This window comes from Sapajus apella, unplaced genomic scaffold (assembly GCF_009761245.1).
Source record: "Sapajus apella isolate SASKATOON/1434 unplaced genomic scaffold, GSC_monkey_1.0 scaffold43, whole genome shotgun sequence".
In the NCBI taxonomy this organism is placed as follows: domain Eukaryota; kingdom Metazoa; phylum Chordata; class Mammalia; order Primates; family Cebidae; genus Sapajus; species Sapajus apella.
This window is the reverse complement of record NW_022436983.1, coordinates 5,722,624-5,747,737: the sequence shown is the minus strand read 5'-3', so window position 1 is coordinate 5,747,737 and position 25,114 is coordinate 5,722,624. Positions and strand designations below refer to the sequence as shown.

The 25,114-nt window shown below is 56.7% G+C and overlaps 1 protein-coding gene across 2 annotated transcripts in view; it reads right to left on the bottom strand.

Annotated features, from left to right (window-relative positions):
• Positions 1-1,795: 1,795 nt before the first annotated feature.
• The window catches only part of DISP3 (dispatched RND transporter family member 3), a 55,448-nt gene continuing 32,129 nt past the window's right edge, over positions 1,796-25,114 (bottom strand). For both annotated transcript variants that reach the window (XM_032300386.1, XM_032300387.1), the window contains exons 4-21: positions 23,776-23,912; positions 23,395-23,529; positions 22,718-22,878; positions 21,271-21,410; positions 19,311-19,459; positions 18,946-19,107; positions 18,001-18,162; positions 15,660-15,773; positions 14,356-14,492; positions 12,843-13,027; positions 9,917-10,047; positions 9,666-9,838; positions 8,762-8,888; positions 8,130-8,275; positions 5,237-5,396; positions 4,351-4,464; positions 3,774-3,940; positions 1,796-3,044 (exon numbers count right to left, since the gene is read on the bottom strand). In XM_032300386.1, the coding sequence (XP_032156277.1) occupies positions 2,682-3,044; positions 3,774-3,940; positions 4,351-4,464; positions 5,237-5,396; positions 8,130-8,275; positions 8,762-8,888; positions 9,666-9,838; positions 9,917-10,047; positions 12,843-13,027; positions 14,356-14,492; positions 15,660-15,773; positions 18,001-18,162; positions 18,946-19,107; positions 19,311-19,459; positions 21,271-21,410; positions 22,718-22,878; positions 23,395-23,529; positions 23,776-23,912 (2,863 nt within the window). In that variant the 3' untranslated portion in view covers positions 1,796-2,681. The remainder of the gene's footprint in view (positions 3,045-3,773; positions 3,941-4,350; positions 4,465-5,236; positions 5,397-8,129; positions 8,276-8,761; positions 8,889-9,665; positions 9,839-9,916; positions 10,048-12,842; positions 13,028-14,355; positions 14,493-15,659; positions 15,774-18,000; positions 18,163-18,945; positions 19,108-19,310; positions 19,460-21,270; positions 21,411-22,717; positions 22,879-23,394; positions 23,530-23,775; positions 23,913-25,114) is intronic.

Here is a 25,114-nt window from a genome sequence, read left to right as displayed (position 1 = left end):
CACCCGCATTGGCCTCCCAGAGTGCTGGGATTATAGGTTCAAGCCACTGTACTTGGCCAAATGGGCATTATTTGAACTACATGCAAATGATATGCAAATGATTCTATCACCATATTAAAACTAAGTTTTGGCGAAGGTCTCAGAACAAGTACTTGGAGATGTAGATCTTTTTCTAAGCACCTCCTGGGGCATCCTATTTGCTAGGCCCCTCCCCTGCCCACTGCTACTACCAGGCCTCCTCCCACCAGCCTATCCCATTCCCCCTGTGTGTAGTCATTTGGACGAGGATCGATCCTGCAGATGTGGCCTCATGCACATCTGGGGACCGCTGCCAGTGGGTCCCAGGTCAGAGCCCGGCCTATGCCCTGATCAGGCCCTTCAGGGCTGGGTGCTTTGGGGCATGGTCTTTCCCCTCAGCCATTGTGCTTCTGCTGGGCCTCCCAGGGTCCAGCTTTCCCAGATGTTGGATGGGAAGATGCCCAGGTATGACGCATTGTACAAACACAAGGGTTCTCATTCTGGATTTTCTAAGAACGGGCCTCTTGATCTGACCACCAACCTCAGACAACCCTGTAACCATCATCGGCCTTTGTTAGACTGTACTGAGAGGCTGTGAATCTTAATGGCTGAGGATACACCTGGGGGCAGGCTGGTGGGGCTCGGCACCTGGCTCCACCATTGTGTGGCTGCGTGATCCCAGCAAGTCAATGTCAGATCCTTGGCTGCGCCGTGTGCAAAATGAGTGTGACTGCACCTACTCCTCATGGTTAACAAGTGAGCTCACACATAAGAACACTGCTGTGTCCCCGGAGAGAGATGTTGAAGTTCTAACTCCCAGTACCTGTGAATGCGAGATTATTTGAAAATAGGGTCTTTGCAGATGATCATGTTAAGATGAAGTCACTAGGGTGGGCCTAATCCAATATGCCTGGTGCCCCTCTTAGAAAGAAGGTGCCATAGACAGAGAAACAGACTAAGAAGGTCACTTGAGGATAGAGGCAGAGGCTACAGTGACACAGAGACAAGGAACAGCAAGGCTGGTTTGCTACCAACCAGCAGAAGCCAGAAGAGCAGGCAACAGACTCTCCATGAAAGCCTGCAGGAGGAACCAGCGCTGCCAACACCTTGCTTTTGGACTTCCAGCCTCCAGAACAGTGAGAAGAAACTCTTGTTGTGGAAGTCACAGTGTGTGGAGCTTTTTTATGGCAGCCCCGGGACATGGACACAAACCCTGAGGAGAGCCTCTGGCATAGTTAGTGCCATCTGCTAGGCTCACTCACTGCTTGCTTGATGTCGTTCTTCACCATGCATGGTGGGCCCAAGGTCTAACAGTCCCTCAACAAACACTTGCTAAGTGGAGGACGCCATGGTGTATGTCTGCCTTGCATCCTCACGCCCCTAGTAAGTATTTACAGAAGGCCAGGAGGGCTGGCCTGGAAGCCACCTTTGATGTCTTTCCCACCCTCAGGGACTCGTTCTAGCTTAGACCGAGTCCACACTCATCAAGCGCAGTGGTAATGTCCGTCCCCAGGGAAAGAGCTCAGTGCCCAGCACCATACTTGGCACGCCAAAGGCAGCCTCAAAACGCCACTCTGCGGAGCCAGTTGGACCCTTTAAAGAGAAGCATCTCTTGAACCCCACCTCCCCCAGAGCATCCTGTGACCTGTTCCAGGAGGGTCGGCACCCTCCAGCCCAGCCCCCTCCCTCTGGTGCCAACCCCAGCCTTTGTGCCAGGTTCAGGATGGGCACTGTGCACAGTCACACTTCAACTTGAGAAATGTGGTAGAGCCAGCCGTGCTTAAAACGCTCGTGTTAACAGCAGCGTCTACAATCCCACGTCACTTTAATAGGAACCCTCTGCCATGAGCAGGCGGCAGGCACGGCAGCTCCTCCCCACAGTGGCCACCCCCCAAAACATCCACTTGGAGTAGGTGGGAAAGATGGGGGCTTGGATCCGCGAGAGCTGTGCTGAGCCCCACAGCCCCCAGAGAGGGCCTTTGAGGGGCACCTTGAGACTGGGGCCAGGGGTAGGACATGCAGAATCCCAAGCTGGGTCCCTTTGTCTTCTCTGGCCAGGACCAAAAGGCCCAGGGAGGGCCACAGGGCCATTCAGCACTGGCTGCCGTAAAGCTGAAGGGGAGGGTTACGGGGGAGCAGGGGTGTGAGGCCCCCCACCCCGAATCCACTGTGCTCTTCCTGCAAGACCCCGAGGACAGCATGGGACTCAGAGGCAGCTCTGGCTCTGCCACCAATCCAGCGGCAGGGCAGTCACAGTGTCCTGGTGCCTCAGTTTTCACATCAGTAGAATGGGGGCCACCCTGTAACATCCACACCAGAAGGCTGTGAGCACTGAGGCAGTGTGAGAGGGAGATCCCCTACAAAAATAACCTGACCCCCATGGTGACCAGGCATGGGAGGGGGGCTGGTTTCTTCTGCCACTGGGCAAAAAGCCTAGTGTAGCTGCCAGCAGCCTGGCCTTTGGGGTGGCGGCCATCTCCAACTCCCAGCTCCGAAAAGGCAGCACGGTCCACATCATTTGTATGGGTGTCAGCCTCCACGCTGGCCCGCAGGGCGCCCCAGGCCCAGACTTGGGGACACAGCTAGCTGGAGCCGAGCTGGGAAGCAGCTCCTGTCCCCCACCCATGTGACCAAAGGTGCAAGTGTCCAGAGCCCGGCCCGGGCTATAGGGAGGCCCCTGCGGGCAGGGGGATCTTATAGCCACTCCGCAGGAGCACGAGGCAGGTGCCCAGCCCCAGGGCCCCTGTTAGCAGCACAGCACCCAGGGCCTTGAGGAAGGAAGTCCGGGTCCGGGTGAAGGAGCCGGGTGCCATGATGCCCAGCAGGGCGGTGCTGACCGTCAGCGTGTAGAGGATGGACACACCCGTGTTGAGTGCCACGATCTTGCCGAACTTGGCAAATGGGGCGATGATGCAGAAGAATAGGGGCACTGTGGCGATGACCGTGGTGAGGGCACTGGAGACGATGGCCACGCCCACGTGTCGCACGGCCTCCAGCGTACGCCACTGGCGCTGCGATCGGGCGTCCTGGGGGTAAGAAGAGAGCTGGGGCCCAGCCTGCACATGGGACCCCTCTGGCCAGTGCCTGCGGAATCATGCACCCCCACCCCAGACTGGGTTCCTGCTCTGTAACTGGGATGAGAGCTGCAAGCGGCCTCACAGGGTGGGGAGGGTAGGCACATGGTGGGTGTTGCTATGGCAACAGGATGCTAGGGTCTGCACAGGAGGTCCTCATAAATGGAAGCCCTGCTTGGAACTCATTTTGTTCCTTTGACCACAGGCAGTTAAATGTGTAACTGATTTTCACATATTTGTGAATGTTTTCACACCAGTACAATTCCTAACTAAGGAAAAAAATTGTTACTAGGCCCAGATCCTTTGGCACTGAGTATGTAAATACGTCCTCACCAAGCCACCAGGGGCTGGAGCAGAGTTGCGGCCTCTGGGTCATGGCTGGAAGGAGAATGAGCCATGGACTTGGGGCAATGGGAAGAAGGAAGGGCCCTTAGAATCCTGTGTCTGGTCCAACCCCTCATTGCTCACTTCGGGAGACTGAGGCTGGGGGGGAGTGGACCTTAGAATGTAATTCCCTGAGGCCTGGGGATCAGCTTTGGGAAACCTTAGGTCCTAGAACACAGCCTGCGTGAGGGTCCTGGTACTGGGGTGTCCAGCTGCCCTTGGGGGTCCCTCAGCTGCACTGAGGTGGGAGAAGACCCAATGTGGGTGGTAGGGGGGTAAGGCTGGCAGGGTGCTCACCTCAGCCTGGTGGGGGGGCAGGTTCTCTCCGGCCAGCAGGTAGCCTTCAACCAGGTGGACACAGTAATCCACGGAGGAGCCAACAAGGATGGACAGGGAGATGGCTTCCACGGCGCCCATCTCCCAGCCGCTCCAGTACATGATGGTCACCACCAGGCACACGATGCCTGCGAGGGGACAGCAAAGGAGGCGGCTTGGCCTCCTGCTCTGGAGGCCTTAGGGGAACAGGGACGTCTGGAGTCCAGCCCCACCCTCAGGTGACAGTAGGGACAAGGCACACTGAGGGGGTCCCCGAGGGAGGGGACAAGTGTAACAACACATCACTGAGCTGAGGGCTACTACCTGGGTACCCCGGCTCTGCTCGGGAGCACAGACATGCGGGGAAGACAGACCTATAAGCCAGTGTCCCAGACGGCACCAGCAGGTCTTGTGACGTGGGGTGTCGGAGGGGGAAGCCTCCGACAAAGAATGCGACAGTGAAGCGTTCAGAGAAACTTGCTACCTGGAGGCCACCAGGGAGACCCTGCCTGTTGCCGTCCTCACCAGCTGGATGCCTGCCGGCCCCTCACCCACGTACCCAAGATGCTCAGGAGCACGGGCAGCAGGAGGAGGATGTGGGTGGTGAACACGGCCACCGCAGCCACGCAGATGAGCAGGGACAGCACCAGGCCACACAGGGCGCTCTGCACCCCTGCAAGGGAGAACAGGGCCTCAGTGCACTGCTCTGTGGGTGGCTGCAGCCAGCTGTGCTGCTGGGGTGAGCCTTGACCTCTCTGAGACTCCAATTCTCCATCTGTAAAATGGGGTCCTAACAAGACCTACCCCACAGGCCTTGTTTGGAGTCGAAGAGAACACAGGTCAGGCCCTCAGTCCAGAGACTGGCACCTAGGGGGAGCTGGCAACTGGCAGCTGCCATCATGGTCATGACTGCTACTTTTTTCTTTTTTTGAGACGGAGTCTCGCCCTGTTGGAGGCTGGAGTACAGTGGTGTGATCTCGGCTCACTGCAACCTCAGCCTCCTGGGTTCAAGTGATTCTCTTGCCTCAGCCGCCTGAGCAGCTGGGACTACAGGCAGGTGCCACCATGCCCAGCTAATTTTTATATTTTTAGTAGAGAGGGGGTTTCACCATGTTGGCCAGGATGGTCTCGATCTCTTGAACTTGTGATCTACCTACCTCAGCCTCCCAAAGTACTGGGATTACAGGCATGAGCCACCGCGCCCGGCCTGTTATTTTTTAGGTGGCCAAAGTCCAGATCAGAGAACACGGCCAGATGCCCCCGACAGGAGAGGACCCAAACTCCAGAGGATCAGTGTTCTGGCCACTGTGTCACTTGGTTTCCCCAGGGCTCTTGGTCAGGACGGAGAGTGTGTCTCAGAAAGGCCGCTGCGCACCCTCCCTGCCCCAGGTCCCTCTGCCTCAGCCCCTGTCTGCCCAGGGTGGAGGGGCAGGGCTGCCGCTTACCTACGATTTCCATGAAGATCTGCTTCCAGTGCTCACAGGTCTGGAATCCCCTGTGCAGGGCTGAGCCCTCGGGGAAGGCCTGCAGCTGCTGCTGGAGGAAGCTCTCCCAGCGCAGGTAGTCCGAGTACGTCTGGAAGGAGGATTTGCCTTTGTACGTGGTCTGTGGGGAGAGACAGGAGCTGGTAAGACAGGCAGGGGCTGTGCGGCCCACCCATCCTTCCCAGGGCATGGCTGATCTGTTCTGTGGCCACTAGTGGAGTGTTGTGTGTGTAGGGGAGGGTGTGAACAATGATTCAATCCAAAACGAGTCCCCGCCAGCTTCTGGAAGCATCATGTGATTGTTACAGCAGCGCTGGTCCAGATGCAACCATGGGCCTGCCCCACCAGAATGCCCTTCAGCTCCCAGGGCTCCCCATGCTCTCGTGTCCACGCAGAGCGCATGCTGTTTCTTCTGCCTGCTCAGCCAGTTCTTGTTCATCCTTCAAGCCTTTCTGGGGTCTTGTCTCCTCCAAGAAGCCTTCCTTGATGCCCCAAGGTAGGCCTTCTTTGGGGTCTCCAAATCCTCAGTGCTTCCCCAGCTCTTGTTACTGCCTGGCAACCTGCCTGGCCCTAGAGGGTGAGACTGGGAATTGCAAGAGCAGGAGAAGCCTGGCTGGCCCACAGTGCCCAGCCCGGAGGGGTGCTCATGGATGATGAATGAGAGAAACAGGCACTCGCCCTGCTCTAGAAGGTTCTTAAGGTATCTGCTCATCAATTCTGCTCTTGCTGCGCATAAGACAGTTCACAGGAGTCTGCGTGTATGTGTGCGCATGCATGTGCGTGCGCATGCGTGTGTGTCTGAGTGCTGGTGGGGTCAGTTTGGAAGTGGGCGCCCTGCCATGTGATAAGCCTGAGTGGGGACTTCTCTCCTCCCTGGAATTGCCTGGGGCTTCAGCCTGCTGAGGGAGGTGAGTTCTGATATATGGTGCAACATGGATGAACCTCATACCGAATAAAATGGACCAGTCACCGGCCGGGAGCATTGGCTCACACCTGCAATCCCAGCACTTTGGGAAGCCGAGGCGGGTGGATCACCGAGGTCAGGAGTTCGAGACCAGCCTGGCCAACATGGTGAAACCCCATCTCCACTAAAAATACAAAAAATTAGCCAGGCATGGTGGTGTGTACCTGTAATCCCAGCTACTCGGGAAGCTGAGGTAGGAGAATCGCTTGAACCTGAGAGGTGGAGGTTGCAGTGAGCTGAGATGACTCCACTGTACTCCAGACTGGGCGACAGAGCGAAACTCCAGTTAAAAAAAAAAAAAGGAAATGAACCAGTTACCAAAGGACGAACACCATATGATTCCACTCACATGAGCCTCCCTAGAGTTGTTAAATTCATAGAGAAAGTAGAATGGTGAGTACCAGTGGCTGTGGAAGGGGAGAGGGAAGAGTTGGTTTTTAATAGGGACAGAGCTTCAGTTTGGAAAGATGAAAAAAGTTCTGGAAGTTGATTGTTAATGGTTGCATAACAGTGTGAACATACTTAACGCCACCAAATTGTATGCTTAAAAGTGGTTCAGGCCGGGCACAGTGGCTCACGCCTGTAATCCCAGCACTTTGGGAGGCTGAGGTGGGTGAATCACCTGAGGTCAGGAGTTCGAGACCAGCTTGGCCAACATGGTGAAATCCCACCTCTACCAAAAAATTTAAAAAAATTAGCCAGGCGTGATGGTATGCGCCTGTAGTCACAGCTACTGGGGAGGCTGAGGTGGAATAATCACTTGAACCCAGGAGGCAGAGGTTGCAGTGAGCCAAGATGGTGCTGCTGCACTCCAGCCTGGGTGACAGAGTGAGTGGCTCAAAAAAAAAAAAAAAAAAAAAGGTTAAGATGGTCAATTTTCTATTATGTATAGTTTACCACAGTAAAATAAATAAACAATCTTTAAAAACCCATCTGGGGCTTTGAACTGGTGTCTGCATTTGCCTGGGGTCTTGCTGAGGGCTCTGAGGCCCTCCTGGCTGGTGGCTGGTGGCCAGTGGTTTCCTTGCTTGTGCAGTGAGTCACACAAACAGTAGGAAGAAAGTCAGGGTGGGGGCCAGAGAAGAGTCACCTCCTCCCGCAACCTGTCACATGTCTTCTTACTCCCCAGGCTTTCCCATGTGTTCTTATGTCCACACCTGCCAGAGGGCCGCAGGGACCTTTAACCCTCTTCTCTAGAGGAGGCCAGAGGGGATGAGTAACTTGCTCAAGGACACAGAGCACACCAGGATCCCAGTGAGGACTGAGCCCAGGTCTCTGCACGGAGGCAGCAGGGACAGACTTGCCAAGCCTGGGAGAGCCACGTGCCGGGGCAGAAAGGTTCCACAGTGCCCATGAACCTGGCACTAAATAAAATAAACCAGCCACCGGCGTGTGTGTGGGTTGTGTGCATGTGTGTGTATGTGCACAGCTATGTGCCTATGTCTCCTTGGGCAGAGCCCAGGGAATATCCAGGGGTGACAGAGGCAGCAGGGAGGTATAGGGGATGGCTGGTCCCCTGGCCACCCTGAGGGAGGCTGCCAGGGTCTGGGGCCTTGACCTGGCCTCTCACAGTGGCAGGGGGGGCATCCTGGACTTCTACCGGCCCCTACATACTAGAGACTAAAAAATACCATGGATACCAGGTTAGTGGAGAAGGAGGGGAGGAGAAGAGTGGGTGGAAGGGAACTGGCAGGCCATCCAAGGGGAAGAAAGGGCAGAGCTCAGTCAGGCGGCCTGCTTTAGCACTTGACACTGACACCCACTAACTGTGTGACCTCAGGTAAGTCACTCAACCTCTCTGGGCCTCAGCATCTCCCTCTGATCTGGGATCAGAGGTGGCACACATGGCACACATGCAGCACAGTGCCCAGAGAGGCTGTCCAGGCTCACCGACTCAAAAGCCATGGAGATCCACTGCACGCGGCCCTCCCTGACCCCCACTGCCCCATGGGACAGCTGCCCCGGGAGCAGGTTGGGCTCAGGCAGCTCCTTGCACTCTGGGTGCAGCATCTGCAGGAAGGAGGAGATACTGTAGCCTGCGGGAGAGACAAGAAAGGGAGTGGGTGGTGGCCTTGGAAGAGCCGGTCCACCCCATCACACCTGTGCCCACGCACTCACCTACCTCCACGGCTTAGAGTGTTTGTAACCAGTGGCAATGCCATTGGGAAACCTACAACATGCATTTGCCATCAGGGTGGAACATGACATGTGGGGCCCTCCCAGGGACACCCCCAGCCCCTGGCCCCACAACACCAATTTTGGAAAAGCTACCCCTGCAGGTGTGCCCCACATCCCACACATGCGCACCTCTGCACTAGTCCTGTTCACACACAAGCCTGCTCACATCTGAAAACCCTTGACTGCCGGCACACACCCCACCCTGGTGTGGACACACACAGCACAGATACACACCTGCAAAGACCCCCACACGCCAGGCACCGTGTCCTTTGGGCTGTCTACCTTGGACCACGGCCTCTGTGCCTCCCGGGTCAGTCCATCCTCCCTCCCCCCACCCCACGCACCTGAGGGCAGGCACTGGGCCCCGCCTGGCTTCACCAGCTCGGAGTTGGCTGCGATGGCCTTGCAGAGACGACACAGGTGCCCAATTTCCTTGAAGAGGTCAAAGCTGCTGTCGTAGACAACGCTGCCCTTTCCCAAGGAGACACAAGCCGGCCCAGGCCGCTCAGTGAGACGGGGACTCAGTCCTGGGTACTCACCCCCAGCCCTGGGGATGCCACACAGGCCCCTACGGCTCCCCTCCTCCCCTCCCCCCCACCTCACCTGGACTTCTTCCTTTTCTCCCCACCCTCCCAGACAGCCACATCCTCACTGTCCCACAGCACCTGCCTGTTCCCCTGGCCCTGCTGAGTGCCTGCAGACACCCAGTGTGGACTGCACACACACCTCCTCCGACTCCACCTTGCTCCCGACTTACTCCACGGCTGCCATTCCTGTATCCCCCACCGCACTGTGACTGCTAAAGGCAGGGGATACCCAGCCATCCTTCCTCACAGGAATCCCCAGCACCCACTATGCCCAGCTCAAAATGGGACAGGAGTGCACGTGAGGGAGGGGCATCCCAGAGAGGAGAAAGCCATGGCTGAGCTCAGAGCGAGGCGGAGGGCCGGGGGAGGGCAAGGAGGTATCCACACCTGGATCGCCCTCTCTCCATTCTAGTCCCTCACAGGCAGGCAGCCCCCTTGGGCCCTAAAACCCAGATTCCTGGGTGAGTCTAAGAGGTGGACGCTGCTGAGTCCTCAAGAAGAACAGGGCCCCAGGAGCCCAAGAGGGTTCTGTCTGGACTAGAGGAGACATCGAGGAGCCAAGAGGGGGTGGGAGGTACAGGACGTGGTTCCCTGGGCAGGTGCTTATTCACAAGTCTGTTGCAGCTGGGCCCTCGGCATCTGCCCGATGCAAGCCCCGTACCGGGTCTCCAATGACGTGGTTGTCCACCTGCCGGGTGCGGTTGATGCCAATAATGCCGAAGACCACGAAGACCATGGCCCCGGTGTCCACCAGCGGCCGCACTGCCGGCTTCCCGCAGCCCGTGTTCACGCAGGGGTTGAAGCCGAAGGTGGCTGAGAGACGGGTCTTGGGCACTGGGAACAGGGAGGCAGAGCTGTAAGGGCAGGTGCGGCTCAGATCCCGAGGTCCCTACCCGTGTGCCCCTGCTGTACCTTTCTCACTAGGCACGAAGAAGAAGCCTTTGGTCGGTCCGTCAGGGCTGGAGCTAAGCAGGCAGCCAGGGGGAGCCAAGCACACGCGCCCGTGGAAGGGGGGCTTGTGGGACTGGGCGAAGTACAGCTTCCTGTGGAGGCAACGGAGGCCGGGCTGAGGCCAGAAAGGCCAGGAGGAGTCAGAGGAGGTGAGGCCAGTGGGCCGGGGCTGGGGCTGGTGGGTAGTGGGATCTGGACTGGGCTCTGTCCTCGCATGGGGATTTGTTCTTGGGCTGGGGGAACTGCACTGGGCCGGGGGTCGGGAGGCTGTTCTAGCCCCGCCTCTGCCAAGGCTGATTGTGGGAACCTAGTCAAGGCCCTGCCCCTCTGGGCCTCAGTCTCCCCATAGGAGGCATGAGGGGTGGAGAAGACCAGCAGCTTTCAAACTGTCCCCCCCAGGGGTATGAGGGTTCAGGAAGGACTCCAGGGCCAACCCTAGCGTTCCCCGCTCAGAAGCCCCCTGCCTCGCCTCAACCCCAACAGTGAGGGAGTCTCTAGATTCGACAGGGAGGAAGGGCTGCAGGGTCAACAGTTGGCTGACCACTGGACCCACTGCAGCTCAAAGTTCTTCCTAGAATGTTTCCAGCTCATCTAAGCAGCCTGCCTGAACCCTGGTCACTGATGTGTCTGTGCAGAATAAGGCCAGCCTGGGGCTCAGGGGAGGACAGGCAGAGGGGCCCCCACCCCTGAGTCAGGGTGCCAGGCTGGAAAGGACCCCGTGGGTGCTGTCCTGCCATTTTCCAGCCTCCCAGCTGCACCCTCAGCCCCATGCAGAGTTTGGCCTCCTGTGGCTGCTTGACGCTCCAAAGCCAGCCCTGACAGAGACCCTGGAAAGGACCCAGCGAGAGATGTCCTGCCATTCAGTCTGACACTCTAAAGCCAGCCCCATTAGAACCCACAGTCCCCGCATGTCACCCAGCCCCGTCAGAGGCCACAGTCCCCGTGTCACCAAGCTCCGACAGAGCCCACAGTTCCTGTCAGAGGCCACAGTCCCCATGTCACCCAGCCCCCTCAGAGGCCAGTCCCCATGTCACCCAGCCCCATCAGAGCCCACAGTCCCCATGTCACCCAGCCCTGTCAGAGCCCACAGTCCCCAGGTGTGTCACCCAACCCCCTCAGAGGCCGCAGTCCCCATTTCACCCAGCCCCCTCAGAGGCCACAGTCTCCGTGTCACCCAGCCCCATCAGAGCCCACAGTCCCCGTGTCACCCAGCCCCGTCAGAGCCCACAGTACCCGAGTGTCACCCAGCCCCGTCAGAGCCCACAGTCCCCATGTCACCCAGCCCTGTCAGAGACCACAGTCCCTTTGTCACCCAGCCCCCTCAGACGCTACAGTCCCCACATGTCACCCAGCCCCGTCAGAGGCCACAGTCCCCACATGCCACCCAGCCCCATCAGAGGCCACAGTCCCTGTGTCACCGAGCATAGCCTCACACCGCTGTTCTCTACCACAATGACAGTGGGGCTATTTCTTTCAGAGCACGTATCATAGTTTATAATGACACTGCTGTTTACTTGTTAGTTGCCTGTCTCCCGAAAGACGGCCCGAGGGCAGAAGTCACATCTGTCTTTGTCACTACCACACCCCTAGCACAGTGCCCGCACAGTTGGAGCCCGAGGTTTGTTAAATCCGTGAACGGTAGAGAGAGACCTTCGGCTAACACAGCCTCCACAGATAAATGGATGAAGGGCTGTGTTTACAACACGGGGAATGAAATCCCAGAAAATATGCCCCTGGCTGGCATGGACATCCCAAGAGCACAGAATTTGGCCTCTCACTTGGCACGTAGTGGGGGCCGATTTCACACCAGGCATTAACAGGGACTGGGCCAGTGGCAGGTGAATACAACAGAGGCCCTCCCCTCACTCTCCTTCCAGCGTAAGGGGCGGGGGCATTCAATAAGTATTTTCTGAATTCATGATGTATTTAGAGTGTGGGTGAGTGCCTCGTCAAGGAAGAGCGGTGTGTATTCATTCATTCATTCATTCAGCAACTACTTATCTGCACCTGCTACGCCAGACACCATGACAGGTGCTGGGAGGTGGCACCAAGTGAGACAGTCAAGGTGCCACCACAAGATGCCCGTGTGCTCCCGTGGGAAGACAGGTGACACCGCAGGTCAGCATAGTGGCAGGCGGCAGTGGGGCCAGGAGCGCAGTGTGTGACGTATGGAAAGAGGTTGGACATGGCGCTCAAGGAGGGACAGCCTCTCCCGGGAGATGCTTGGACAGTGGCTTGAATCTTGGGAAATTGTCTCGCACGTGAGGAGCTGGGGAAAAGCATTCTAGGCAGAGGGTGTGCTAGAGGGACAGCAGGTGGCCTCTGTGACCCCTGAGGAGCTATAAAGACGGGGCGCAGCTCCCGGGCCTGTCATCTTTCCAATGTTCTCCACTATCCAGCCCTGGGCAGAGACCCATCTGAGCAGGTGTGTGGAAATGGGTGGCAGTTTCTTAAAGGGGACTGCTGGCCTCCCTCAGGGCCGGGTGCAGTGGCTCATGCCTGTAATCCCAGCACTTGGGGAGGCCGAGGCAGGTGAATCACCTGAGTTCAGGAGTTTGAGATCAGCCTGGCCAACATGGCAAAACCCCATCTCTACTAAAAATACAAAAATTAGGCAGGTGTGGTGGTGCATGCCTGTAATCCCAGCTACTCAGGAGGCTGAGGCAGAAGAATCACTTGAACCTGGGAGGCAGAGGTTACACAGCGAGCCAAGATCGCACCACAGCACTCTAGCCAGGGCAACAGAGTGAGACTCCATCTCAGAAAAAAAAAAAAGCGAGGGGGCCTCCAGCTGGCATGCCTCATGTGAAGAGAGAGAGAAAAATGAGAAAAGGGCAAAGAAGCAGCGGGGCTGGTGGGCACCGGCTTGTCTGCTAGGCTCTGTTACCGGGTGTGCTGCTGCTCCTTGGTGGCCACGTAGAAGCTGAAGTCAAACTTCCAGCCCCGCTTGGCATCACAGGCCAAGGTCGTCAGCATCCACTTGCAGGAGGGGCTCGCCGCCTGGAGCAGCCCTACTGTAGACATACAAGCGGTCAGCTTCCTGGTGAAGTTACCAAAAGGCGCTCTATACACCTAAGCAGTGGGTTGACAGAGACAAGACACATGACTCGGGGGGGCTGCCTCGGCCTGGGCCCGGCCTCAGGCTCCGTCCCCTCCCATCTCAGCATAGTTCACCCTGTCCCTGTCCTCGGAATCGGGGACAGAGCCCTGGGCGGAGGCTTGGGAGGCCTGGGTTTGATCTCGGCACTTGGGCAAATCCCTTCCCCCTCTCTGAGCCTCATGTCTTCCTTCAACAATTGCTCACTGTCTGTCCCATGCCAGGAACTGTGCCAGGCTCTGATGGGCACGGTCCCTGCCCTCGTGGAGCTGGCAATGATGATGGCTCCCAAGAACAAGGAAGATAAGACGGGACAGATGGCAGGGAGAGGAGGACAAGGCGAGAAAGGTGCTGAGGCAGGACTGTGTGGGGCCCGACAGGCATGCCGAGACCTCAACGAGCACCAAAGAGTCACCCACGTATGAAGCCAAAGGAAAAGCTTTTCAGGCAGTAGGAACAGCATGTGCAAAGGCTCAGAGGCAGAAAATGCCTTAGAGACCTCATCTTTCAAATGAAAATATAAGCCCTGAACAAAGGAATTGGCACGTGTCCCTGTCACCATGGAGGGTGTACCATGTTAAAGAAACACAAATGAGCCTGGGCAACACAGAGAGACCCTGTCTCTACAAAAAATAAAAAACGAAAGTAGCTGGCATGGTGGTGTGTGCTGGTGGCTGTAGCTACTCAGGAGGCTGATAAGAGAGGATCCCTTGAGCCCAGGAGGTCGAGCTTGCAGTGAGCTATGATCATGCCACTGCACCCCAGCCTGGTGACAGAGCAAGCCCCTGTCCTCGCCACTCCAAAAAAAAAAAAAAAAGGAAGAAGCACAAATGACCCCCATGAAGGGGAAGACTCAGGTCTGTGCTCGGGGACTCCTTTCTGCAGTGCTGGAGCAGCTGCCAAGGACAGTAAGATTCCTGGCTGCCACTGCCAAGCAGGGACTGCACCCAGGCGTTCTGCACTGCACACGCCTCACCTCACACACCTCCAACAACGCTGGCTGGTGCTTGTCACATCCCCATGTTACAGATGAGGAAACTGAGGCTCAGAGAGAGTAAGTAATCTGCTCAAAGACACACAGTTAATAAATGGCAGAGCGAGGATTTGAATCCAGGCCTGGCTGACTCAGAAGCCCACGCTGCTACTACTCAGCAGGTCCCTGTCACAGACATGACTGGTGTGTGGGGGGGTCCTCATCCTCAAAGCTGCGTCTCCCTCCCTATATGGCCAGTGCCCATAGTGTGGCCCTCAGGGCCCCCCACCCCCAGTGGTGGTGGCTCGCTTCATGACAGCCCAGGCTCACCTGGAAGGAGGGTACCTCTCCATCCCCAGGCGAAACAGCTTGCCAAGGGGCAGGCAGGCTGGCATTGAGGGAGAGCCTGTAGACAGCAGGGTAGCCTTTACTCTTCACTTTAGAGATGTACACAGTGCCCAGGAAATCTATGGACAAATGAGGGATGACAGAGGGGCGGACTTGACCTTCACTGACTTATCCTGACCCTAAAGCAGGACACCCTCAGCCCTGTTGACTAAAGAGCTGAGTCCTGGCCTTGGGCTTATCTCCAATGCTGACTGTGCCCCTCTCTACTGGACCAGGTCCATGGCAATGATAGTGGAAGAGGTGATGGGCACATGGACGGGGTGGGAGGGATGGTGAGGGAGGTGATGGGCACACAGATGGGGATGGTGGGGGAGGTGGTAGACACTGGATGGGGTGACAGGGATGGTGAGGGAGGTGGGCACTGGATGGGGTGGCAGGGATGGTGGGGGAGGTGGGCACTGGATGGGGTGGCAGGGATGGTGAGGGAGGTGATGGGCACACACATGGGGTGGCAGGGATGGTGGGGGAGGTGGACATTGGGATGGGGTGGGAGGAATGGTGGGGGAGGTGATGGGCACATGGACAGGGTGGGAGGGATGGTGAGGGAGGTGATGGGCACACAGATGGGGTGGCAGGGATGGTGGGGGAGGTGGTGGACAATGGATGGGGTGGGAGGAATGGTGGGGAGGTGATGAGCACTGGATGGGGTGGCAGGGATGGTGGTGGAGGTGGGCACTAGGATGGGGTGGGAGGGACGGTGGGGGAGGTGGTAGTCACTGGGATGGGTGGCCCAGGTGACAGTGATGGAGGTTTCCATGGTGAAGGTGTGCCAGTGATGATACAGGGCTGGCACTGGGAATGACAGTGGTTAGGCGGAGGTGGTGATGGTGCCATAGGGTGATAGGGATGGACAGAGTTCCCTCCATTCCTCCAGTACCCTTGTCCCAGCACCCACCTCTGAGAGAGACTCCAGTAGGGATAAGCCAGTGTGCAGGGCCTGGGATGCCTGCCACTCCCCCCACTCCCTGACACTCAGGAGATGGCTCTGGTGCACAGGGAGGGCTTGGGGAGCACCACAGACCAGGGTGTCAGGGGAGCCTACTGTCTTGGGAGGATGGTGGGTGAGGGCCCCAAATTCACCCCCCTTCCCCAGCTCCTCTGCAGTGACCAGGAACTCACGTTCTTCTTGCAGGAGAATCCAGAAGGAATTTTACCTGCTTCTCTCACAGAGCCCCCAACCCTAGCACCAGGGAGGATTTCCCCACACTCCCACCCCCAGTGCTCACCCTGCAGGGTAGCCTCAGGCCGGCTGGCCCAGGAGACCCCTGAGCCTCGCCTCTTCTTCTCCAGGGACGTCCGGATGTTGCTCTGCAGGCTGTGGGGCTTCTCCTGGAACAGACCTGCCCCCCAACGCCAGGTCAACGACAGCAGAGCATCCAAGGCTGGGCCCGATGGGAAGAGGGAAGAGACTGGGATCTAAGACAGTCTCAGGAATTGAGGCCCAGGGACTGGAGGGGGTGGGGGGGGGTCAGGGGTCAGAAAGAAACTAGGAACAACTTTTAAAAAACTCAAATACTGAATTTATAAAAATTTTAGGCCCAGAGAAAGGCACCATCAGCCTGCCCAGAGAAAAACACTGAACCGCGCCTGCTCTCCCTCTCTGTGCCACTCTGCCCTCTGTTGGGTAGGGATGATGCCACACTTCCCTCAGGGATGGGATGTCACATCCTCTGCACCCAATTGACAGGCGTGACTAAAGCCCAGGTCATCAGCTGGTGGACATGATGGGAGACATACATTCCTGTCTTGCCTCAAGTGCTGTACGTTAGCCTTTTGAGTTTTTTAAATTAGAAATGAGAGAAACTACACCTTCAAAGTTTTAATCCTCACAGCCATCCTGCGGCAGTTCCGGGAACCCCACTTGACCGAGTGGAAAGCAGAGGTGGAGAGACCTGCCCAGGGAGTGACCTCAGCCCTGTTTGGGTCTGGCCTCCCCTGCCCTTTGTAAAGCTGAAGCACTCTGCTGTACTCTGGAGGGGTCTCTCCAAGAGGCCGTTCCAGAGGAGGAGGTACAGGGGGCAGGGGCTGGGCTGTGGGTGGGGTTCTGGCCCCAGATGTTGTTGAGGAGTTTGGGGTTTGTCTATCTGTGGAAGGGGAGCAGGCCCTTTGAGCAGGCAGGAAGCCTGTGGTGGCAGTGATGGAGTGTAAGGCCACGTCCCAGCAGTGGGGAGGAGCTGGGGACGTGGCCAAGGCTGGCCCCAAGGTTCGAGGGGCTCCCCCGGTGCCTCTCGGAGCTGCGGTGGATGATCATGCATTTGGCTGCCATTACCAAGGGGAAGGCCAGGTTAATCTGAACACCGCCCTAATTAAACGAAGGTAATTACAGCAGCCAGCGGACCTGCTCCCGGGAGCTGGAAGCACTCACCCAGGCGTCTTCTCATTTGGTTTCTAACTGCCCTGGCAAAGCCGGACGATCTTGGGTTGATTTCGCCTGCCCCCACTCTACTCCCCCTCTGTAAAATTCGGCCTGGACCAGCTACCTCAGAATCAGGGAGCCATCTCTATCTCCCCCGCTTGCTCATTCCCGGCTCCCACGCCATCACCAAGTCCTGTGGAAACCACCTCCTAAAAACCTCTGGACTCCACCACGGCTGCCATCAGCACGCTGCTCCCAGCGCCACCGTCTCTCACCTAGAATACCGCATCAGCCTCCTACCCAGCCTCCACCCAGTGCCCCAATCCACTCCACACAGCACCTGGGGGACTCCATCACTCCGCTTCTCCACTTAAACTCCATGACTAGTCTCCAGTGACGATCAGAATAAAATCCAGAACCCTCACTTCCACTCCCCTGCCCTGGCCCAGCCCACCAGCTCGCAGCCTTAGCTCCTGCAACTGCCTCTCAAACATGGTCTCGGTCTTCCCACCTCTGCGGCTCTCCTCTGTCTAGGCTCCTCCCTCCTCTCCCTCCGCTGCCTGGCTAACCCCACCCCTTCCCTCCTCTCCCCTCACTGCCTGGCTAACCCCACCCCTTCCCTCCTCTCCCCTCCCTGTCTGGCTAACCCACCCCTTTCCTCCTTTCCCCTCCTAGCCTGGTTAACCCCACCCCTTTTCTACTCTCCCCTCCTAGCCTGGTTAACCCCTCCTCTTTCCTCCTCTCCCCTTCTATCCTGGTTAACACCTCCTCTTTCCTTCTCTCCCCTCCCAGCCTGGCTAACCCCAACTCTTCCCTCCTCTCCCCTCCGGGTCTGGCTAACTCCTTCCCATTATTGTGAGTTTTGGCTTAGATGTTACTTCCTCCAGGAAGCCTTCCATGATGTGGGTCTCTAAGACTCCCTATTCTTCCTCCACCAAAGCTCAGATCTACTATTACAGTGACCAGTCCCTCGAGCTGGAATGTGGACTTCCTGAGCTTGGGAGGCCTATGCCTCCCACCCACCACACTCCCCAGAGCCAGCACCCAGCAGGTACCCCGAAAGCATCTATGGAATGAACTGTGGGAACATGGGGGCTCAGAGGTGAGTGGGACTTGCCTGAGGTCAGGCATCAATGGGGAGCCCAGATCCTGCATCTCTCAGACCAACAGCCTTTGAGACCTGGACACCCAAGAGGGCAGGTACACCTCACCTGAACAGGTGATGCAGGAGATGCCCTCGGCGCTCAGGTTGTACTTGAGGTCCAGCAGCACCTGGATGTTGGTATCGGGCCGGAAGAGCAGCGGGGCCCGGCTGGCAGGGCGGAGCCGGCTGGCGAACACCAGGGACAGGATGAGGATGGAGACGAACAGCCCTGTGACGAAAGGGCACTACACCAGGCGGGGCTGGGCCCAGCTGGTGCATTCCCAGCGGGCTCCCGAGCGCTGGGAGACAGCTGCTCTGGTTGTGGGAGCCGGGGTGTCCTAAGGGAGTGGGGGAAGGCCCTGCGTGCCAGCCCATGGGAAAAGCTTTCTGGGGATGGTCCTCCAGGGCTAGGGATCAGATGCTTTGTGGTGTCCCCTGGGGTTTGACTATAAGCTATAATCTGACACTCCTGGACAAGAAGCAGCCACCACCTCAGAGCACCTCATAGTTTATGAATAGCTGGTACACCACTTGATCTCACACAACTCCGAAATACCGTTGAAGACAGTGATAACAGCACTTCACATTCACCGAGCACTCACTGTATGCCACGCGCTGGGCTGAGGTCTTTACACACTCTCAAATCACAGCTGCCTTCCTAGCCACGCTTCTCATCCTCAATTACAGAACTGAGCGCTACGGGGACTGGAATAGCCGAAGTCACACAGCTAGGATGAGGCCAAACTGGGACCCAGGCTCAAGTGGATCTAACTCCAGGGCCCGCGTGCTCTATGCTGCTGCCCAGTGTGAGGCTGGCACACAGCAGGGGCCAATGAGCAACTGCTGCTGTGGGACCAGCTTCATTCTACACAGGAAGGAGGGGGTTGGAGAAGGAGAGACTCCAGCCCAGGCCTCTGACCCTGGTGTTATCTGTGAGAGGGGGTGGGCTCCCAGTGCCTGTGTTTTGGGGGTGGAACTGCAGGGTGGGGGCAGGGGTGGAGGGCCCACTTACCCACGATCACCCAGCGGCTCTTGACGGCTGACCACAGGACCCAGTGGTGCAGCAGCTCCTGCAGCTGTGCAATGAGCTGGCCGCGGCTGCCCATGTTGGAGGCTGGCTGTAGACCCTCGGGGGACACGGACACCAGGGACACGTCTCCCAGTTCCAGTGACACTGCCAGCGCAGAGCAGAGACCCGTCAAAGCCCATTGTAGTCCACGCTCGCTTCCAGGGAAGCCCAGATGCTTGGTGAGGAACCTCCCAGGCCACCCTGTCCAGCCCCCTGCCTCAGGACCAACTTGTCAAGCGTTACTCCCCTGGCAGAGGCAGCACTGGGTCTGGCTGGGGTGAGCAGGGCAGGCCCATGCCAGCTCTCACCTGGCTCTTCCTCAACTTCCAGCAAGGGGATGTCATCATCCAGGTAGGGCATGGGGCCCTGGGCGGGGCTGCTGCCAGCCTGCTCGGGAGCTGCAAACATGACTCCAGGGAAGTGCAGGGAGCTCTTGCGGCCGCAATTCTGGTGGCAGCTGTGGAGAGAGTAGGGGACAGGGGTGAGCCAGAGGGGGTGAGGCAGGATCCTTGGGGATCAGATGAACCCAGGTATCACAGTGCTGCTGATGTCACACACGGGATGCACACCGCAGAATTTTGGGAGCTGGTCACTTGGTTTCTTTCTAGTACCAACTACCCCAGGGCCCTCAGGTGCCAGTCTTCCTCCAGAGGGACAAATGGTGACAGCAGACATTACCCCGGATGATGACACACAGTGGCCCGGGCACTAAGGTGATCAAATCAGGGCCTCATTCTTCTGCTGGTGTGGCCCAGGGCCTCTGCCACCAACTTAATACTCAGGGGAGCCAGGAGGAGGAGGAGGAAGAGGAAGACAGGAAGAGAGGAAGAGAGGAGAAGGAGGAGGAGGAGGAGGAGGAGGAGGAGGAGGAAGAGGGCGGCTAAGGGTATATCTGTGTGGCCGAGGTCTCAGCTGGAGTTAACGCATGAGAGACAAGGCTCACCCTACAGACCTGGCACAAGAATAATCCTCATGGTTGATACAAGCACTGTGTGTGTGGCTAATACCACTGCCAGGTGCCAGCAGCAAGCTGGGAGCCCTGAGTAGATGATCTCAATTAATCCTCACAGGACTCACACACAGGAATCACAACTGCTTCGAAGAAAAAGAAACAGATGCACAGAAGTGAAGTCACCTGCCCAGGATTCCACGGCTGCCAAGGGAGGAGGCTGAGCTTGGAGCCCACATCTGACTGACTCCAAAGATGACTGCGCCCAGTAGGACTACTGGGGGACAGCCCCAGACTGGGGGGCAGGGGCAGTGGGCTTATTTGGCATCTCTGTAAAGAGTAGAAAAAGGTGCCCTTTCCCCACAACACTGGTTCTATGTCATGAAACTGTCATGGAAAACAGTCAAATCTGAACGCCAATGGTACAGAGAACAGAGCTTAGCCAGGGCACCGGTGGGCAGTGCCCAACCCGTGCCACCACAGCAGGGTCCTGAAGGGAGAGGGTGTGAGTGGGAGAGCTCAGGAGTCCATCTCAGGCCCAAGTCTAAGCTCCTCGCTGCGCCCTTCTCTCTCTCCAGCCCCTCCAGGGCTCACCATGTGCAAGTGGACATTGTCATGGGTCTCTGAACACCACTGACCAAGGCTTTTCTTTTTTTTTTAATCTAGAAAGACCAAGGCCTTTTTTACAATGAGTGGCTCTATTCCAAGCCCAGAGACCCTCTATCATCTCTCCATTCTCTCAACCTCAGGCAGCCACCCAGGCCTGACTCAGCTCCACCGCCATGCCCCTCCATCTTTCCCGACCACAAGGCCCACGAGACCTTTCCCCCTAAACCTCCGGCAGCAACTCTGAACTGACCCGTTCAGCTCTGCACACGGCTCACTACGTCTACAGATGAGAACCAGAGGGCATTCAACATGGGACCTAAGAACATGGGATCTGGAGGCAGACATTCTTGGGTTTAAATCCAGGCTCTACTGCCCACTAAATGGGTGACCTTGAAAAAGGTGTGCAACCTCCCTAAGCCATTGTTTTCTCATCTGTAAAATGGGCACAGCAAGAGAACCCAGCTCCCAGGGTACTTTGTGGAGTGAATGGTCATGTCATAAGATCATGGACAAAAGTGTTTGCTCACTTCCTGGTGACACTGGTGATCACAAATTGCAATTATTGGACAGAAGTATCTTCTCCTCCCTGTTCCCTGCCTACAGAGGACTGGGCACACAGAAGGCTTTTGGAAGAGAGGGTGGTACACTGAGCGGCTCACAGAGCCCTATTGCAGATACCCTGCTGTGGGAAGAAGCCCCGCCTGACTTACCTGGTCTGGCAGGAGCTCTCCAGCGGTGCCAGGTAGAGGCTCCAGAGGCCCAGAGCTGCAGGCATGGTGACAAGCACGGCCAGCCAGCAGCAGGACACGATGAGAGACATGAACAGGCCGAAGTCATGGACGGCTGGGATCTGGTGATGGAAAGGAAGAGAAGGATGTGGGGCTGGTTGGACCTGGAATCAGGGGGCCTGGGTGCCTCTGTAGCCGGAGAGACACTCAGGACCTCAGATCCCTCCCAGGCTGAGGCAGGAGGAGGAGGCGGCCCAGGCTGCTAGAATGCCAGCCGCCAGCCTCTCAGGAAACCAGGAGCCAAGGGCTGGTGTCAGGGGACACAGAAGCACAGGAAGGGCCCCATCTCGAGTGGAGGCTCTTGGCTCTCTGTAGCCCACGCCTAGAACAGTGCCTGGCACAAAGCAGGGCTCAGTAACTGTCATTATGGGAATGAATGGAGGACAGTGGAAGACACATCCCATTAGAACAGGCCATGTGCTAGTCGGGGGGAGGGAGAGAATGTTGCCACATGACGGAGGCAGGGGCCCTGGGGACTGGGAGCGATGGGTGTGTTCCAGAAGTACCACAGGGAGGTGCCAGTTGGAAGGAAGCTGGAACCAGCATCGCCGCAGCCTGCATTCTGTGAAACACTTTCACAGCCATTCTAGCACATCAGTCCCCTGATAATCCACACACGAGGAAAGCCAGGCTCAGAGAGGTCACACAGCCTGCCCCAGGTCACACAGCAGAAGCTGAACTCAGCTCTGCCTACCTGCTGGAAGTGATTCTCTAGAAGGACCCAGATAATCCTAAAGCATCTACTGGTTTCCAGATGGACTGCTCAGCTCAGGTCGTAAAGTCTCTCAAAGACTTGGGCCAATTCACTCTTTCCACACCAAGGACCCAGCCTGGGTTCAAGGCCTTCTCCTAAGCCCCACTCAGAGGCAGCGAGAGGAAGTCAGCACGAGGGAGGAAAATGCCGCTGAAGGCGGGCAGGGGTTGGGGCAGGGGTGGGAATCGCTGTGGACTCGGTCAGGCTTCTCACTTATCTGCTGTGTGACCCCGAAGAAGCCACTTTGCCTCTCAGGGGCCAAGTTTCTTTTTTGGAAAACAGGATGGTAATTGTACCTTTGTCAATTAGCACGGGTGATGAAGATTAAACGAGAGGGAGCTTTGGAAACTATCAAATGTCCTCCAGGGTGGAGGCTGGGCTGGAACTACTGAGTGTCCCTGATACACGCCGTCTGGATGATTATAATATTCCTACTTGTTAAATTTGGGTAATGGGTGATTTGTGACAAAAATGAACTGTAGAGATGGAGCAAACACCTTGAGGTGAAGGCTATGCAGGCACTCATGCGGTGGTGGAAAGGGCAGAGACCAGGGCCTAGGTGTGCACGCAGGGGGCAGGGGGAGGCCAGGACAGGAACGGAGGGCAGGTCCGCACCTGGGAGAAGACGTTCGCTGCATAGGCGGCAGCTGTGGTCAAGGAGGTGAAGAAGGTGGCCTTGCCTGCAGTTTGGACAGTGTGAATCATGCGCAGCTGTGGGTCTTCCAGATGGGTGGCCTGGCGGTAGGTGTTGATGAACACAAAGACGTCGTCCACACCTGTGGGAGGGAGTCCTGGGCCAGGAGGGCAGGCCCAGGATCATTCTGCTATCTCCAGGATCAGGCCCAACCTGGGCCTAGACCAAGTCTGAGTGGCCTCCTGGGAGGTCAGGCTGCAGGAGAGTCCTGCTTCTCAGCTTCGAGTTTGGAGAGACCCCTCTGACTGGCTCCTCCCACCAAGAGTTCAAGCCCCTCCCACACAACACACCACACTCCTTGGCCCCAACCTCACCCAGAGGTAGGTGCCTTCTGCCACATCCTGGCCTCCTTCCCACACTTCCTGGGCTTTTCCCACCATCCTCACCTCTGCCCAGCAAAACCTTCCCGCTCTCTCCACTCACCCTATGCCAAGGATCCGCCCACCACCCATATTCTAACCCCACACTCCAAGGCTCTAGGCCTCGGTGGGGCTGTGTAGAGCCCCAGTGAAAGCCAAGCTTTGTATCCAGGGAGAAAGGGGGTGGGGCAGAGTTCCCACGTGGGAGGTGTACTGCCATGGCAACAGCGGCAACTCACCAATGCCCACGATCACGAAGGCGGCCACCCCATTAAGGATGCCCAAGTACTGTATACCAAAGACCACGTGGTACAGGAAGAGGGCCACCAGGCAGCTAAGACCAATGCTGGCAATCCCAAAGAAGGACAGGAACACTGGGCAGGGTAAGAGACACAAGGGAGAAGGTTGGGGGACCCTCATGGAACACAAGCCCCATTAGTGTCCCTGACGTCGGCTGGGTCCCACCTCTTCCCCACAACCCTGGACACCATTCACCACTCTCTCTGTTCCCAGCACAGCTGCTAGATATCTCAGTTCTCCATGCCCAAAGAGGGCAGCAGCAGGAGGCTCTAGGAGCACCCTAGGAGGGGAGGAGGGGGTAGGCTTGAGAGAAGCCCTACCTGAGCAGGAGGTGAGGACGTAGACCAGGGCAGCGATGCAGCTGCTGCTGATGAAGGCCAGGAGCATGTCATTGTTGAACGTCCTGCGCACTTCATAGTCAAACAGGTCTGTCCCCCCATAGAGAACCTGGACTTTGCTGGGGGAAGGGAGGAAAGACGGGAAGAGGATTAGAGCCGGCTGTGAACACGTGGAGGAGGATCAGGAGCTGTCCACTTTACCTGTGGCTTTGTACCTTGGCTGGACATAAAAATCACCTAGGGGCTTCCAATCATCCTGATGGAAGGCCAGACTCCAAACAAATTCTATCAGAACTGCCAGGGTGGGGCTGAATCATCAGGGCTCGTTAACTCTCCCAGGTGATTCAAATGTAGGGTCAAGGTTGAGAACCACTGCTCTACGCAGATCATGATCAATTATAATCAGCTTCTATGTCATCTTCCAATTCTCCGTATCTATGGCCAAGTTCTAAATTCAAACTGGCTGCTAGATATTCAGTTCTACACTGCTATTCAGTGTGTGCTTAACACAAGTTATTTTTAATTAAAAAAAATAACCAGGCTGGTCAAATTGTGTCTTAAAATACAAACATGAGTGACATCTGCTTCTGGCCAAGATGTAGTAAGAAGATGGCGTCCATATTTGTCTTCCCACTGGAACCAACAAAAATGTGAGAAAATACATGAAACAAGGCAACCAAGGATGATGATCCCTGAGAGGTGAGAAACAAAATGAGTCCTATGCATATAATGGCTTATTGCTTTGAGAGAGTTTCCAGTCCTCCGTGCAGCCTAAAATATAGGTTATTGGACTCCCCAAAGGAGGCTGAAAAATTTCCAAGCTTGCTGAAAACTATAAACCCACTGATACAAGAAGCTTCAGCAATGAACCCCAAGCACAAAAAAGCTACAGTGCACATCATAACCAAATTGCTCAAAAATAGTGACCAAAAGAAAATCTTAAAAAGCAGCATGAGGAAAAGACACAGAGGAACAAAGACAAGGCTGGCAGCAGCCTTCTCATTAAAAACAGGGCACACGAGAAGGCAGGGGAGCAACATCCTTTGCAGGTAATGGAAAAAAAGTCAACCCAGGATTCTATACCCAGCAAAAATACATTTCAAAAAACAAAGGCACAACAGAAAACTTTTTTAGATAAACAAAAACTGAAATAATTAATCTCCAGTATACCTGCACTAAAAGATATTTTTTTGAGTCAGGGTCTCACTTTGTGACCCAGGATGGAGTGCAATGGCATGATCATAGCTCACTATAGCCTCTAACTCCTGGGCTCAAGCAGTCCTCCCACCTCAGCCTCTTGAGTAGCTAGACTACAGGTGCA